This window comes from Mus caroli, chromosome 1, assembly GCF_900094665.2.
Source record: "Mus caroli chromosome 1, CAROLI_EIJ_v1.1, whole genome shotgun sequence".
Taxonomy (NCBI): Eukaryota; Metazoa; Chordata; class Mammalia; order Rodentia; family Muridae; genus Mus; species Mus caroli.
Window position 1 is genome coordinate 180,809,918 of NC_034570.1, and position 16,406 is coordinate 180,826,323.

General features: G+C 40.6%; 1 protein-coding gene across 2 annotated transcripts in view; it reads right to left on the reverse strand.

Moving 5' to 3' along the window:
- Positions 1–611: 611 nt before the first annotated feature.
- The window catches only part of Flvcr1 (feline leukemia virus subgroup C cellular receptor 1), a 20,068-nt gene continuing 4,273 nt past the window's right edge, over positions 612–16,406 (reverse strand). The window contains exons 2-10 of one of the 2 annotated variants that reach the window (XM_021172626.2): positions 15,102–15,282; positions 9,188–9,328; positions 7,472–7,539; positions 6,237–6,340; positions 5,620–5,730; positions 5,275–5,380; positions 3,867–3,981; positions 2,676–2,743; positions 612–2,518 (exon numbers count right to left, since the gene is read on the reverse strand). In XM_021172626.2, coding sequence (XP_021028285.1) covers positions 2,447–2,518; positions 2,676–2,743; positions 3,867–3,981; positions 5,275–5,380; positions 5,620–5,730; positions 6,237–6,340; positions 7,472–7,539; positions 9,188–9,328; positions 15,102–15,282 — 966 coding nt within the window. In that variant the 3' untranslated portion in view covers positions 612–2,446. The remainder of the gene's footprint in view (positions 2,519–2,675; positions 2,744–3,866; positions 3,982–5,274; positions 5,381–5,619; positions 5,731–6,236; positions 6,341–7,471; positions 7,540–9,187; positions 9,329–15,101; positions 15,283–16,406) is intronic. The other variant, XM_021172633.2, reaches the window with a different exon arrangement.

The window sequence follows — 16,406 nt, forward strand, 5'->3', positions numbered from 1 at the left end:
TTAGCACTAAAAAAATAAATTTATTTTAAGTATGAAATAATGAAGAACAGGCACATAGAGAAATTATAATAGTAGCAAAATAAGAACAGGAATGAAGACATCGGACATAGGTGCCATTCCAGTTGCTAACATAAACATTTTCAAAGATATTATTCCAACAATCTCAATAGACAAAAGCTATGTCACAACATTTACAGATGCAACAGCTTCTGAAACCGTCTGCTGAAGCAGACACAGGTGATGATAATTACTACTTCTATACCCACAACATAGAATTTTATCAAATTCTTATCTGATATATTACCCATACATCCACTTAGAATACTGAGAACATCATCAATTCATTTTGCATTATTACATCATACTTTATCCCTTTTCTAAACAATAAAAAACAAAACAAGAATATACTTTTCAGACATTAAGTATTTCAACTTTTATCTGTAATTTGTTCAAAGCTTCAGGAAGTAACATGTATATGATCTTGTAAACAACACTGTCAATTTAAAAACAGAAACAAGCCAGGCGTGGCGGCACACGCCTTTAATCCCAGCACTTGGGAGGCAGAGGCAGGTGGATTTCTGAGTTCNAGGCCAGCCTGGTCTACAGAGTGAGTTCCAGGACAGCCAGGGCTACACAGAGAAACCCTGTCTTGAAAAACCAAAAAAACAAAAACCAGAAACAGCTGGGGGAGACAGTGCATTTTTGGTCATTTGTAATCAGTGACAGAAATACTAAAAGAAGTTGCTGATGATACAGATTCTACCTGAACTAAAGAGTTAAAAACAGAGCTGAAGTTCTCTGCCTCTACATAATCAATCACAATTGTTTACTCGAACTAGATTCCTTCCTTCCTTCCTTCCTTCCTCCTTTTTGGTTTTTCAAGACAGGGTGTAGGTGTGTTCCACCACTGCCCAGATTGCAGCTAGATTTCTAGATTCCTGTGGTACCATGATTTGGCCTACTTCATGATAAATGACAATATTTTAAAAAGATCATTTAGATCAGTGTGAATGCATCATTTCATGGATCAGGAAAATGTTGCCAGAGAGGGTAAATGATGTGTCCAGAGTTACCAAGGCAGAACCTGCCCAGGACACAAAACCAGAATTCCTGATCCTGAGTGATACTAAATCCTTTCAGTACATTTTCCAATGTCAAATTCCACATAATTTATAGTAATTTGATGAAACAGAATATAATATCAAGATAAATCAATGCATATTTTGCCTAAATCAAAGTTGCATTTGCTTCAACCATATTCATTACATGATTACTTTTTCTGTGTGCATTTTTATATTATGTAAATTTTTTGTAAAATTTTCAAAATCACACTATGTAAATATAATGATTGATCAAATGTCATGAATGTAAGCTTAAGAGTCAAAACATCAAAGACATTTAATTCTCACTGTAAACAAGACAAACAAGACACTGTGGTAGGCACTGTGAAAATACACTTGGTCCCACTCGCCTTGTCCTGAGTGTGTACGAGATAGCGTCCACAGAGTTCTGACCACACACGCGGTGCGGTGCAGCAGAACCTGCTCCCAGCGGTCACAGGATATGTGCAAGGGCTGGTAGTCCTTAAAAACAGTGGTCAGACAGAGGAATGATCCTGGAAAGACAGCAGCTAGTATTTCAAGGACTCTCCACAGAATAGACATATGGGCTCTCTGAAGTTATCACAGACTTCCTTATCTTGGGCATCTTCAAGGCAAAATTAGATGTGATGTGAGAAATCACGAGCAAGCCCGTAACACAGATGATGAAAGTTTCTTTTAAGAGAGTGAAAATGGACAAAGGGCATAAAACTGCTACTTCAAGTTGTAGTACATTAACATGTACCTGTATGAAGGCAGCACAGAGAAGAGCTCAGATGACCTGTGTGTGTCTCAGCTCCCTAGCTAACCAGAGTATAATAGACTTAATCTGTGCATAGAACCATTTTGTTGGTTTGTTTTTGTGGGACAGAACATGTCACAATACAACAGGTGTGTAAGAGATGGGAATCTAACCCCAGCCCTGTCCGAGTGGGTCAGTGCTTCTCATGGGACTCTGCATTCACACTGTGGCGCTGACCGTGACCCTGACATGATCAGTGCGGTCAGGTGACAACTGACTGGGAATGTACCAAGGTGTGTTCATGTGTGAATTGCACACTCTTATATGTCTTACAGGAACTAGACACCCATAAAAAACAAAGCATCCTGAAAAAAATGTCAATAATGTTACTTTCAGGTACACACTACACAACTGAGACTAGACAGGTTTACATGAATGGGAGTGGTAACACGAGGTAAACAAAGACATTGTAAGCAAAATCGCTGATTAACACAAAACAAAATATTCAGAACTCATCCAATAATTTTCAAGTGCCTCACACCTCACACAGCTGCCCAAAGACAAAGCCACATGCCCATGTTGAGGGGCAGCCACACTGCCTTCTTCAGAGTGAAGATTCCGACTGTATAGACACCATCACTTTGGGTTTTGGATCTACCCGACTATCAACTGGTACCTGCAAAAACAACGGACACTGAGGAGATGCAGCACACCTGAAGTACGCTACTTAGCCGTCCATTGTTGAACTGGCTATAAATGTTACTGATTAAACAAGAATGGTTTCCCATTTATCCCATCTACCCAGAGTACAGCCATAAAAGTATCTTACTTACAGCTTTAACGTCAATGTTTGTAAGCCCGGTGTTTATATTGTGCCTTCTCAGATCAGACTTGATCAGTGCTAAAACAGAAGCACCGAGAGTTAGTATAAGCTGATAACCTCTTCTTTTATCTGATAACATTTAACACAAGGTACATAATGCCGTAATATTCAACAGCACTATTGCAGCCTCTGACTTAACTACAAGTCTCCCATCAGCTGACAAATATGGGCTGTGTTTAATGGGGATGGAGTAATCAGAGGGAAAATGGAGGACTTCATTATCTCCTCAGTCAGGCAGCTGAATGGATGAGAGCACTAGTTAACTGACATAGAAAATTCAAGAGAAATAGGTATGTACAATGGGAATGCAACACTGGGCAGGGAAATCTAAGACACTTGTATGCCCAAGCAGACGGTGATGAGACACATATACACAGATGTGATAAATAATTTATATGATTTTTAAAAAGCTTTGCAAAAAGATTTATTTATTTTTATTTTATGTGTATGGGTGTGTGACCTGCATGTATGTTTGTGCAGTGCCAGAGGAAGCCAGAAGAGGGCATCAGATCCTCTGGAACTAGAGGGCTGTGAGCTACTTACTATTTGGGAGCTGGGAATTGAACCTGGGTCCAGGGCTCCATCTATCCAGCCCCAGTTTTGCCTTTTATGCATAGCAATGGTATTAAGTTTGGAGCCACCAAAATGAAAGGATAGACTCACATCCTGAGGAAACTGAGTCCTGATTCTTATCTCCTTTTGTTTGTTTGCTTTTCAAGACAGGGATCTGATGCCCTTGCTGTCCTTGGAACTCACTCTGTAGACCAGGCTGGCCTCAAAAGTCACAGAGATACAAAGATCCACCTGCCTCTGCCTCCTAAGTGCTTCGATGAAAGGCGTGCACCATCATACCCAGCCTTCTTTTTTTTGTTTTTTTTGTTTTTTTGTTTTTGTTTTTCGAGACAGGGTTTCTCTGTGTAGCCCTGGCTGTCCTGGAACTCACTTTGTAGACCAGGCTGGCCTCGAACTCAGAAATCCACCTGCCTCTGCCTCCCGAGTGCTGGGATTAAAGGTGTGAGCCACCATGCCCAGCTATGCCCAGCCTTCTTATCTAATTTTTAACCTCAGAGTTCACAAAGCCAAGAAGCAGCAATGCGCAAACCTGAATACAGACAACATGGCACACACACTCAGCACTTACCTGTTAAAATGATGCCTACAAACATCCAGGCACAAAGGAAAATGTTTCCTGCCTCTGGACTATTATAGTCTGTTGTGATCTTTCCTTGAGCCAATGTGAAGACAATTCCAAGTATCTAAAATAAAATATGTAAAATAATTGTTATTGAGTTTGCTGTTTTAAAGCAAGTACACTTTCCCCACAGAACCTGCTACATCCACTCCACTAGTGACTCGAGTGACAGGCCTAGAAACTGGACGCAGTCCCGAGGCGAAAAGTTCATGGAAACTTAGCCTCCTGGAACCTTGGCATTCCCATAGCACATATGCTCCAAACCTGTCCCTGTGTTAGTCTGGTGTATGGATCTGTCTGCTCTCTTTCAGCGTTGTTTTATTATAAGTGCCTTTAAGGACTGATTTTGACATATAGCTAAGTTAGATTAGCCTCCACCTAGGAAGTCCTTGAGCCAAGTCCTGAGCTTGGAATTCAGTAAGAATGTTACCTACTCAGTAACATTCAGATTTACCTCTAGTAGAGACAGTGAAAGTAATCAGGCATTACAGTTTACTTGAATAGAGCTAGAAAGCTCAGGGCTAGTCTACATAGTAATTAGAACAATAGCCAAGTCACTCCTATACACAGGAATACACAATGGCCTAGGAAATAGGTGGGTTGTAGTATTATTCATGAAAGGGTTAGCAGAATGGAATTCCCCTGGTGCAGGGTTTTCACTAGGCCCAGAGGAACAGCATTATCAGGTATTTACTAAAGGACCCCTGGTGGTGGGTTTAACAATAGACTAGCATTGCATCACACCACTCACCTGGCTCCTGTGTTTAGCTGATCTTAATTAAGGGTTGTTCCTATTCTCAGTTGTAAACACTGCCTGTATCCCCCTAGATTTTTATGTATGCATTTTCCTTGTTTTGTGTCTATGTACCTTGGCGGATATTCCCTAGCTTTCTTGTTCTTCTTCTGTATTAAAAGTCTTGTGCTTGCTTAGACAAATTACATTCAGATACACATTCTTTCTGTGTCCGTGTCTGTTTGTCATCCGCGCCAACTCCTTGCTCGCCTGTAACTGGAACCCTGAGTGTTCTTGCAGATCGAGGACCTGACTGAGGTCTGTCTGCAGCAAGAACCCTCCTTAATGGACTTATGATCTGGCTTCTAGAAACAACCGCTGAGTAGCAGGATTATTAAACCACAAAGTCAGGTCAAGCTCACTGCTCACTGACCATATATTAATCACCTTGGTTTTTGTGGTTTTGTTTGTTTTGCTTTTTTGAGACAGTCTCATGTAGCCCAGGCTGGCCTCAAGCACACTATATAGCTGAGACTGGCCTTGAACTCTTGGTCCTCGGGCCTCTACCTATCAAGTGCTGGTGATCGATACCTGGTTAACTGTTTAGAGGAAGCAAAGGATTACCTGTGCAGAAGTGTTGAGGAGCCCTGAGGACATGCCCTCAGACTCAGGGTAAGTGATCTCCACAGCAAACTCAAAGCCCAGGGGGAGGTAACCAGTCATGAAGAAGCTACAAGAACACAAGACAGGCGGCATATGAGAGGGGCAGCCACCCGGACAGGCAAGCTCATCTGTTTTCACCAACCACGTACCAAATGAGCGTAAGCTTTCTTGTTATAGTTCTGAGGAACAACAGTTTTATACGTGTAATAATGGAACTCTTAGAGTCTAAAACATCAAAAGGACCTTCGGAGGGCCTTTTAAACACTCCTTCAGAATCACAGAGGCAGGGTACCACCTGACACTTACCCAAGAATCCCACCAGTAAAAAACACCACGATGATGTACCCGAGGTTCAGTGTGAATGTGAATATGAGCATTCCAATGAAAGACAGGACGTACACTATCAGAGTTGTCTGCCTAAAACAAAGACAGAGCTGTGAGTGGATCCCTCTGCAGAGAGAAATGCAGCTAGCTACCATGCTCTCCTCAGAAAGACAAACCAGCCTTTTCATCTGTAGATAATGTATCTAGCTCAACAATCATTTTTTCCATACAAAGAATTTTTTTTTTTTTTAGTCCACAACATAAAGAAGACAAGATAAAGCCTGTCAGAACCTTGGTGCTGCGCAGGGAAGGCTCTTTCTAGATAGAAACAACCTACAAAGGCAGAGCTAGGGGTAGAAGGTTTGTAAGGTATTCACATTTTCAGTGGTGAAGTCAATATGACCAGTATGGCAGATCACTGCAAGATTTGCTCCAAGTGTTACTCAGACACAGTGGTACGGGCTGTGATCCTGGCAGTCGGGCAGCAGAGGCAGAATGGTGCCTGAGCTCCAGGCCAGCTGAGTTACCTAGTGAAACCTCTCTCCTTAAAATCGATATGTCTTTACTTGCATGCTAGGCATATACCTACTGTCACTTACTTGTAGGTTTTGGTATAGTCCAGCCATAAGCCACAGAGAATAGAGCCCACCATTCCAGCTACCACCAGTGTCAGCCCAATCCTCCCAGCATTCACCTCTTCTCCCTAAGATAATGTGCAGGAGATAAGCAGATAAATGATAGCTCATCTTTCCATATAGTAAACAGTTAACTAAAATAATCATAAAATTAAGCACATAATAGGAAGACTCATTACATGGGCTAGAGCTGGGTCTTTGGGAAGGGTGATTTATTGAAGGCATTCTATTTTAAACAACAGCAACAATGACAACAACAGCTATAATACAGTGAAAAAGGGGGCTGGAGAGAGGACTGCTCTTCCAGAGGTCCTGAGTTCAATTCCCAGCCACCACATGGTGGCTCACAGCCATTTGTAATGGGATCCGATGCCCTTTTCTGGGGCGTCTGAAGAGAGTGACAGTGTACTCACATACATTAAATAAATAAATAAATCTTTTTTTAAAAAATGAAAGGAAACACTTCCTGGGTCCTCTGCAGCTGGGCTTACATTGGTAAAACTCTAAAACCATTTACACATGTGCAAACAGAGTCGAGGGCAATGCTGTGGCACAGCAAGGGTGCTGGCTCCTTTTAACCCAAAGGCCACAGACGCTGACCTTTAGGTTTATGGTCCTTACAAGGTTTTGCACTTTTCCGTATAACCGAGTCAAAGTCTTGCCACAATGCCTGTAAAATTTACTTTCAGTGTGCGTCTTACAAACTGGGTTAGGTGTGCTCAGTAAAAAGTGCAGGAGACAGTGACTGTGCACTGAGTCCAGGATGCACAGAAACTGGATTGGAGTCACGTGAGCCACCCTGGCCCCTCTGCTGTAAACGTGAGACCCGTCTGCCTTCTGTCCCCCCAAATCTGCTTCCTTCATCTCCTTCCACCTTGAGTTTTACATGGAATGCTGCATTTTTAGAAGCAGGCTTCAATGCTTACAACAACAAGGCCACAGTCCTTCATTTTAGAACTATGCTAATAAAAATTTTATTGTTAAAGAAAAAGTCTTGGCCAAGCATACAGAATAAAAGCAGAAAATGCCAGGCATGGTGGCACACACCTGGGACTACTCCCAGCCCTGGGACACAGAAGCAGGACAGTCACTTCAAGTTCTAGACCAGCCTGGTCTACACAGTGAGTTTCAGACTAGCCGATGAGTCATTGCAAGACTGTCTCAGAAAAAAACAACAACAACAAACAACAAAAGCTTACCACATAATATGTCAATATTATTTGATTCAATAATGTTGAGACTGAATAAAATGCTCCAGTCATGATACCTACAAAGAAAAAAAAGTTTAAGTTCACCATTCTATGAAACAACATGGAATCCTATACAACATGTGTAATATGTAATGTTATCAGCCTATAAAGACTAAATATCACCATTTCTCCTGTCAGAAATTGGACAGATGGATTTATACTAGGTCTACTAGAGATCTGGGCTAGAGTCTTATCCCCTGCACAGATGGATCAAAGGTGATGGAACCCTCAAGAGGTGGTACCCAGAGCAAGGAGATGAGGCGCAGAGGCTCCTCAGAGAGATTCATTTGGGTCTTATGGAGTGAGTCAGTTATTAGTTGAGAAGGCTTTTATAAAATAAGACCACCAAACACATTGGCATAAAGTCAAATTCCATCCCTGTCATGATACTCCCAAGGACTCCTCACCAGAGACTGAGCAGATGGGGCTAACTGGTCTTGAACTTTCAGCCTCCAAAGACATAAGATAAACATACCTATTTTCTTTATAAAATATCTAACCCTGGGTATTTTGTTGTAGCATCAGAAAATGGAAATCAGGATATTGTGATAACACACCATTGTGATTCAGGCATGTGGACCGCCAACCACATCTCCACATGTGACGATGCACATGACAAGCATTCCAGCACCATTTACTCTGCATTCAACATCAGCGACAGCCAAGGGTAGTAAAAAAGTAAAACAGGGCTCAATGACAGAGCATTTGTCTAGTGTGCACAAGGCTCTTGGTTTGATTCCTAGCACCACACCCTGACTAAGCAACAATAAAATAATCCTAAGGGGGTCAGGTCCTCACCATTAGCATCACAACAGAATGCTTCCTTCAGAAAACCAACCCTTGTCACAGAGACTTACAAGACAATTCGTATGAGAATAGAAGAACACAGGAAAGAATTAAAGCAGCTGATTATCATGAATCACACATGTCACCTCAAACCCTGTGTGCCTTCCCTCCCAGGTGCTGGTAACCTAGAGGTCTAGATTTACTATTTCACCCCCTTTTACTAATAAATACAAAGGTGCACAGAGATGACAGAATAACGTGCTCTCTTGTCACTGCTTCCTGTCAGACATTAACATTGTGCCATCTTTGGTTCAGACTCCTTTTCTTCTTTCTTTCCCAAAGGTTCCCCTATCTTCATCAGGGGTCTTTAATTTCATATGTGTATTCGTGGACAATTAGAATTATTCTGCATCTAAGTAGTATTCATCTGTAAGTTCGTTTCACCACTCAATTGTTTGTTTGGTGGCTCCCAGGGACAGTTTTCATTGTAGGTCACTGGTTTTCTGTACTGTGTAATAGTCTGTAGTGTGAATATATTCAGGTACCTGTTGTCTTGACAATAGACATTTAACAACCCCTCCCAGGTTTTCACTATTTAAGATAAGACTACAGTTGATTTTAAGACTTTACTCTTAAAACACGAGTGGGTTTCTCTACATATATCTGCAAGTACAACTTCTACATTCTGGATGTTACACTCCACCAGGACTCAAAACAGCATACAGCATATTTTTTTAAAAATCCCTTACGCACTTTTGCTTTTAGGTCAAGAATTATGTTCATCACTATTGTATGGAGTTCACAAACCGACCTCATTAATGTTTCAATACAAAGAGTCTAGCGCTCAAAGGTCACCAATGAAAACACAAGGCCACTTACCATAACTGACCAGCAGGAGAACAAAGGGGATGTTTCTGCACAGGTTCCAGATAGAACTCTTGTAGGAGTACTCTTCAGGGGGGCTGTCTCGAAGAACTGCCTGAGCCTGACTGGGAGGCAACGGAGGCTTCTCCTTGAATGCTGGACATATGCATGGAAAGGACAAGAGATGACCAACCTACTACATATAATACACCCACACACGGAGCACTAACCATTACATTACAGACATCCCCCCTTCTTTGCCCTCCCCATTCATCATTTTCCCTTTTCTCTTCTCCCTTTCATAACAATTTCTTCTTCTTGGTTGGAAGAGGCCGATTTTATTTTCAGTTTGAAGTGGGTTAGGTCTGATATCTCAGGTTGTCCAGTGAAATCATTTGGAAATTTAAAATTAATCCTGATTTTGAGACTCTCTACAAAGTCCAATAGGAAGAATCTCCAGGAAGGAATATGAGACTCTACACTAAACAAAAAAATTATCGGATTTTCCCAATACACAGACATGATTGAGAGTCACCTGGAAAGGAAGAGACAGGCCTTGTAACGCCCACAAAATATAAAGAGTCATTCCTCTATTTGTTGATAAAGATAGAAAATTAAAAGTTTTTGTTGGAAAAAACCCCATTAATCATGATGTAACTAAACCCAAACTAAGTATACTTTTATCTCAGAGCTCAGAACTAGTTCAGAGGGAGACAGAACTCATAGATACTTATTTGCAGCATCCTTACATTGGGTAGACACAAAGCCTTTAGCTGCTCACATTCTTACTCTTCCTGTCTCCCTGTCTGATCTATGCACTCTTGTGTCTGTCCTGCAAGTCTCTCTGTATCCTACTTGGGTGGGAGATAGTTCTCCTTATGAGCATGGTAATACAAAACTTTCACAGTGGTAAATCAAGGTTTTAGAGTGTCAATAACTAGAGTCGGGAATCTCCAGCAAGCCTTAAATCTCTTTCCTAGGTTTAATTTACTATATAGCACAGTAAATCAAAATGAACCAAATAAAAATTCATACAAAATAGACGTAACTCTCACCAGTCCTTAACTCCACTTAGATTTACTTTCTAAATACAGATGTCATCCTTTAGATTCAGAGAAGTAAACTATCTCTTAGCAAAATGAAACCTGTACCTGCCAGCTACAAATTGTTGGAGACTCAGACTGTGCTACAGGAAGAAAAAGAGGAATGAAAGGCCATCTGTCTATGAGTGTTGATTGCTGAGCAGCTATCAAGGCAGGAAATAAGGCCTTTCTTTTTATATTTGAAATGCAAACTTTTTCCCACTAAAAATCTATGCCAGTAAAATCATTATTAATTAAAAAAGCAATTACTTTCCAGCCGACATTAGGCACCAAAACTTCAAGAACACTGCACTCACACAGCTCCTTCAGTGATTAAGACCCAGTCATCTGGGGATGTTCAGAGCCCTACACAGTGACAATCAGAGCCTTTTCATTACTTGACAGACACCACACACTGTCTTATTAGAGAGCAAGCACTCCTGTGAATTCTGCCACTATCCTGTCTCAGTTTTTGGTTCATATTCGTTAAATTGAAAAAACCACTTGACAAGTTGCTATGAAGATCACACAAAATATGTAAAATTTTATAATTATCAATTGCTACATAAAATGTATTGTATCTTTAGAAGAATATTTAATGTGGGATGTGATGGTCACGCCTTTAATCCCAGTACTTGGGAGGCAGAGACAGGTGTACCTCTGTGAGTTCAAGGGCAGCTGGTCTACATAGTGAGTTCTAGGTCAGTCAGGGCTACATAGAGATCAAAAATAAATAATAAACACAACATTCAGTGTTTAAAAAAATCAGACTTTACCCAAGAGCTTGAAATACTTATAGACTAAGTAAAATGTATTTCACTTTATATCCGTTTAGATATTGTGAGTAGAAAAATGAAAAGCACAATTACACATTTAGTCTACACATTCTTGTGTCTAAGTAGACTAATATTAAATTAAATGTCTTTACCTCTATCGCTCTTGGTGTTGTGACCCATGTTTTAAACTGATACACCTGAGTTAAATCATATAGTTCAGAGATGATACACAGGAACAGATTTTACATTTAAGAGCACTATCATTTCTAAGAGGATATTTGAACTGAAACAAAATCTAAAGACAAGTAAAAAAATAAAATGCTGTTTGTTGTAGAGAGACTCTCTTGTGTACTATGTGGAACTGTTAATAAAAAGCTGAAGAGGTTGGAGTTCCGGGAGAAAGATAGGAACTCTGGGACAGAGTCAGGCATAGAAAGATTTCGCCCCTGACTCAGAGGAGACAGACCTATGAACTGGGGAGAGGTGCCAACCACGTGGCACACACGTATAGAATAAACGGGTTGCATAAGTTCTGTGCTGGTCAGAGAGCAAGCCCAAGCTTATGGCCTGGCATTTACTTACTCATGCGTAAACGGCCTCGGAGCTGTTAGTTTGCATATGCGGCAGCTCACAGATGCCTAGACTTAAATCTGATCCTGCTTGTTTACGAACGGCGACATTTGGCAAATTCAATGTTCTTTCTGCGTGTGAACTCCAGTAAGATGGGAAGAAGTATAAAAGCTCCCCAAAGGATCTGGAGGATCAGGGAGGACAAGCAGGATGTGGACATAGTGCGCATTTAGCCATGCTTTGGGACGTATCTTCCCGCCAAATGTGAGAGGTGAGACTTCTTGAAGAATGAGAAACGAGTGTGGACTGTGACAGCTAGGGTTAGCTCCCAGGAGTCCCAGGCAGGGTACAGTCACATACACCCACCATGAGGACAAGGAAGAGGCTTACACAAAGTGAACCTTTAAGGAAGTCTTGGAGGGAGAGCCATGGACACCTGTTCATGTACATGCCACTTCGCTAAAAATTGTAACTTATACCCATAAATGTAAATATGGATTTGGTTGAATTTTTACTTCTCAGTAGAATCTAGACCGATGTAAGCTCACTTCTTCTGGTAAGTAAGGAGATTTTAGTAAGAATTTTCAAATTCCATTTTCTTCTGCAGAAAATATTTGAGTATGATGACACAAGCCGGCTGTCTACTTACTGTCACAATCTCACACAATGGTTGCACAGTAGCTTGCATTTTTTGTTTCTCTTTTATTTCTGAGACAGGGTCTCATGTAGCCCAGGTTGGCCCTGAACTCGCTGTGTAGCCGAGGATAACCTTGAGCTCCTGACCCTCCTGCCTCTACCTCCCAAGTGCGGGATTACAGCATGTGGCATCATAACTAATTCTTCCCCGGCTTTTATGCTATGTTTACAGTCATGAGGTTAAAACTGTAAAGCACTAAAGCATACTTGAAAATAAGCCCCCTTTTATCCCCTTGTTTCCACATACCCAGTTCTATTTCCATTCTCAAAACATAAGCCATAAGAATTATCAATAACTAACTAGATATATAAATAGCTTGCTCCTTAATTTCTCAAACTACAAAAGATAATAAACCAAGTCATACCTATTTTGTTCTTTTTCCTGACTTGGAAAACTAAAAACCTATTTGTAACAGTTTACATATAAGTATACATATTGTGTAAAAAGTTTCAACTACAGATGTCATTTTTAAATTTTATTTTTATTTTATATATGTGAGTGAATTCCCTGCATGCGTATATGTGCACTACATTAGTGTCTGGTACCCACAGGGTTCAGAAGAGGGCATCAGATTATCTGTAACTGGTTGTGAGTGAGCTACAGATGCATGCTGGGACTGAACCAAGTCCCCCACAAGAGCAACAAATGTACAAGTGCTCTTAACCACTGAGCCATCTCTCCATTACTTAACTAATTATACATAGTTTTCTTTTTTTCCCCTTAAAGATTTATTTATTTATTTTATGTATGTGAATATACTGTCCTGTCGCTGTCTTCAGACACACCAGAAGAGGCATCAGATCCCATTACAGATGGTTGTGAGCCACCCACACATGTGGTTGCTGGGAATTGAACTCAGGACCTTTGGAAGAGCACTCAGTGCTCTTAACCACTAAGCAATCTCTCCAGCCCTATATTTTTACTTTCAATCATTTGTATATGTGTGAGTTGGGGTCTGTGTATATGAGTGCAGTGCCTATGGAGATCCCCTATAGCTGGAATTACCGGAGGCTGCAAGCCACCCAATGACATGGGGGCTGGGAACACAACTTGGGTCCTGTGCAAGAGCAGCAGGTGCTCTTAGCTGCTGAGCCAACTCTCCAGCTCTGTTTATAAAGATGCCTTATAGGAGCTGGTGAGATGGCTCAGTGGTTAAGAGCACCTACTATTCTTGCTAAGGTCCTGAGTTCAAATCCCAGCAACCACATGGGGCTCACAACCATCCATAACGAAATCTGATGCCCTCTTCTGGAGTGTCTGAAGACAGCTACAGTGTACTTACATATAAATAAATAAATCTTTAAAAAAAAAATAAAGATGCCTTATATAATTATTCATCTCTTGTGAAGAGACGTTCAACTTAAAGATTCAGTAAGATGGAAGCATGAGGTTCATGTGATTTTATATAAATGGCTGAAAGAAAGACACTTTATGCTCAAACATACTGTAAGTACGAGATCCATTTCTCTAAAATGTACATAAGCAATATTTCATTCTTCATCAAGCAGAGCAAATGTACCAACTAGAAAAGCAGATTGAAGAGATTCCCCTCACCAGCACAGATTAATTTTAAAACTTTTGTTAAGATACTAAAACAGTAAGAGAAACGCGTCCTTTTTCAGCAGTGTGCACACTTCAAATAGACCACTGGCTGACGAACTGCAAACCTAGAAACTGAGCCGCCACCTGCACATACTCATATACTTCAGATGCTACTGAGAGAACGTTCTGTTCATTATCTCAAAGAAAATAGCAGATGTGGGCTGAGCGTCCTACACCTGGTCTCGCAGCCCACCTACCCAGGCAATCAGATGTTCCTCTGAAAACTCAACCTCATGTCTGCAGATCACAAAACAGGAAGTTTTCATTGATATTATAGCCAAGGTAAAATTGTAATATGTAAATCTAAAATCTCCAACTATAGCACAGTTTAATTATAAATGTTTATTTAAAAAAGTTGCCTGTGAACTCCAAAGTTCTTTTCCTAACCAAATCCATTTAAGAAATACTGAGTGCCTTGTGATGGGCATTACTCCAGTTACAGCAGCATATACATATATATGTATTAGATACACCTTGCCTATCTTCTCCCCTGAAATCAAAATTGCTTCCCCTTAAACTTTAAAAAAAAAAAAGCAGACCTTCCCAAAGCTTCTTCCAAGCTGGTGATGGCTGCTTGCAGCTGACTCTGACTGACTCCTTCAAAAGACAGGCCAGACGAGAGGACTCAGGGACGAATGATGGCAGCCAGGCTTTGCTGAAGTGGCCCTAACAAGCAGATAGTTGCCACAGTTTGAAATTCTGAACTTCTCAATGCTGCCCAGGATCATTCTACAGGTCTTCATTTTTTAGACCCAGTTAATTTTAAACTGGGGAAATTTCTTATTAAAGGGAAGGTGGTGGCCTATTTGCGTCATTTCAAAGCATGACAGAAACTAGCTGCAGGCTAGTACCAGAGACACACCACACAGATGAATGTGGGAATGAAGCCAGGCAACATGTTTGAAATGAACACTCACCAAGTTGAGTTAGTAGGGAGATACATGGGATTGATTAGTCTTTAAACAGTTTAGAATGTTAAAAAAAAAAATCAAAACACGTAGTGGGCCAAAAAAAAAATCAAAACACGTAGTGGGCCATAACATATCCCTAGAGCTGTTCCACTCAGTACCCAGGCAAGACATTGCACAGCAAGAACAAAACAAAACCATCATTGGAGACACCAGCAGCAGAATTTTTCAGGGTTAGTTATTCTCATATTTGTCATGCATTTATCTAACCCTTACGAGAAAGAATTCACTTACCAATTACTGTTAAAAAAAATAAAAATGTGGAGATAAATGCTGTTCCGTAAAACATGGTGTTGATGTTATGAGCCAGGAGGTCTGTGTTATTCTGTGTGTGAGCCAGGAGGCCTGTGTTATTCTGTGAGCCCAAGGCAGGCACTAAAACAGGTGGCAACAAAAAGCCAACTGCAGTTCCAAGCTGTAAAATAAATAGTCCTGTTAATAACTGTTAATAGGAAGCGAAGAGTCAACGTCGGCATTTAACAGAACATAAAGGGGACCAGCAGTGCGAGTAAGGGCGCACTGTGACCCGTGAGTCAGTCTGTTCTAACGCCTCCGTCACACTGGACTTTCTGCAAACTCCTCCCCTGCATCTAGCTGAGAAGGGAATAAAGCACTCATACAACACAAGGGAAATATTTTCAAATCACATCTAATAAGAAATTATCATACAGAATAAAAGAACCTTTACAACAACAAAAAGATCCTAATATTAAATGGGCCATAGACTTGAAAAGACATTTCTCCAAAGAGAAGAATATGTATATTGACCATATATATTGACTATATACATATATATATATATATATATATATATATATATATATATATGGTCAATACCATGTTGTTAAGGGACATACAAATAAAAACTACAATGAGACTCCATCATATATCCACTAGGATGAGTGTATTAGAAAAAAACAGGAGGCTGGAGAGGTGGCTTAGTGGTTAAGAGCACTGACTGCTCTTCCAAAGGTCCTGAGTTCAAATCCCAGCAACCACATGGTGACTCACAACCATCTATAACAAGATCTGACAGCTACAGTGTACTTACATATAATAAATAAATAAATCTTTTTAAAAAAAAAAGAACAAAACAGTTCTGGTAAGAACAGAATACAATGGGAGAAATTGTAGTCGCCGTCATGGACACAGTCGACAATTTCTTCACAAGCTTAATGCAGAACTGAAATACAATGTTTCAGTTCCACTTGTAGGTACAAGCCCTAAAACTAAAAATGGATAGTCAAATAACTATACATAAAATTTCACAGCAACCCCATTCACAAATCCAAAACATGTTTAATAACCTAAATGTTCATCAACTATGTTCACACAATGAATTATGTTCATAGGTAAGAACTGATGTAGAGCTATACAATGAACTTTGAAAACATGGTAAAAACCGGGCGTGGTGGCGCACGCCTTTAATCCCAGCACTCCGGAGGCAGAGGCAGGCGGATTTCTGAGTTCGAGGCCAGCCTGGTCTACAAAGTGAGTGTCAGGACAGCCAGGGCTACACAGAGAAACCCTGTCTCGAAA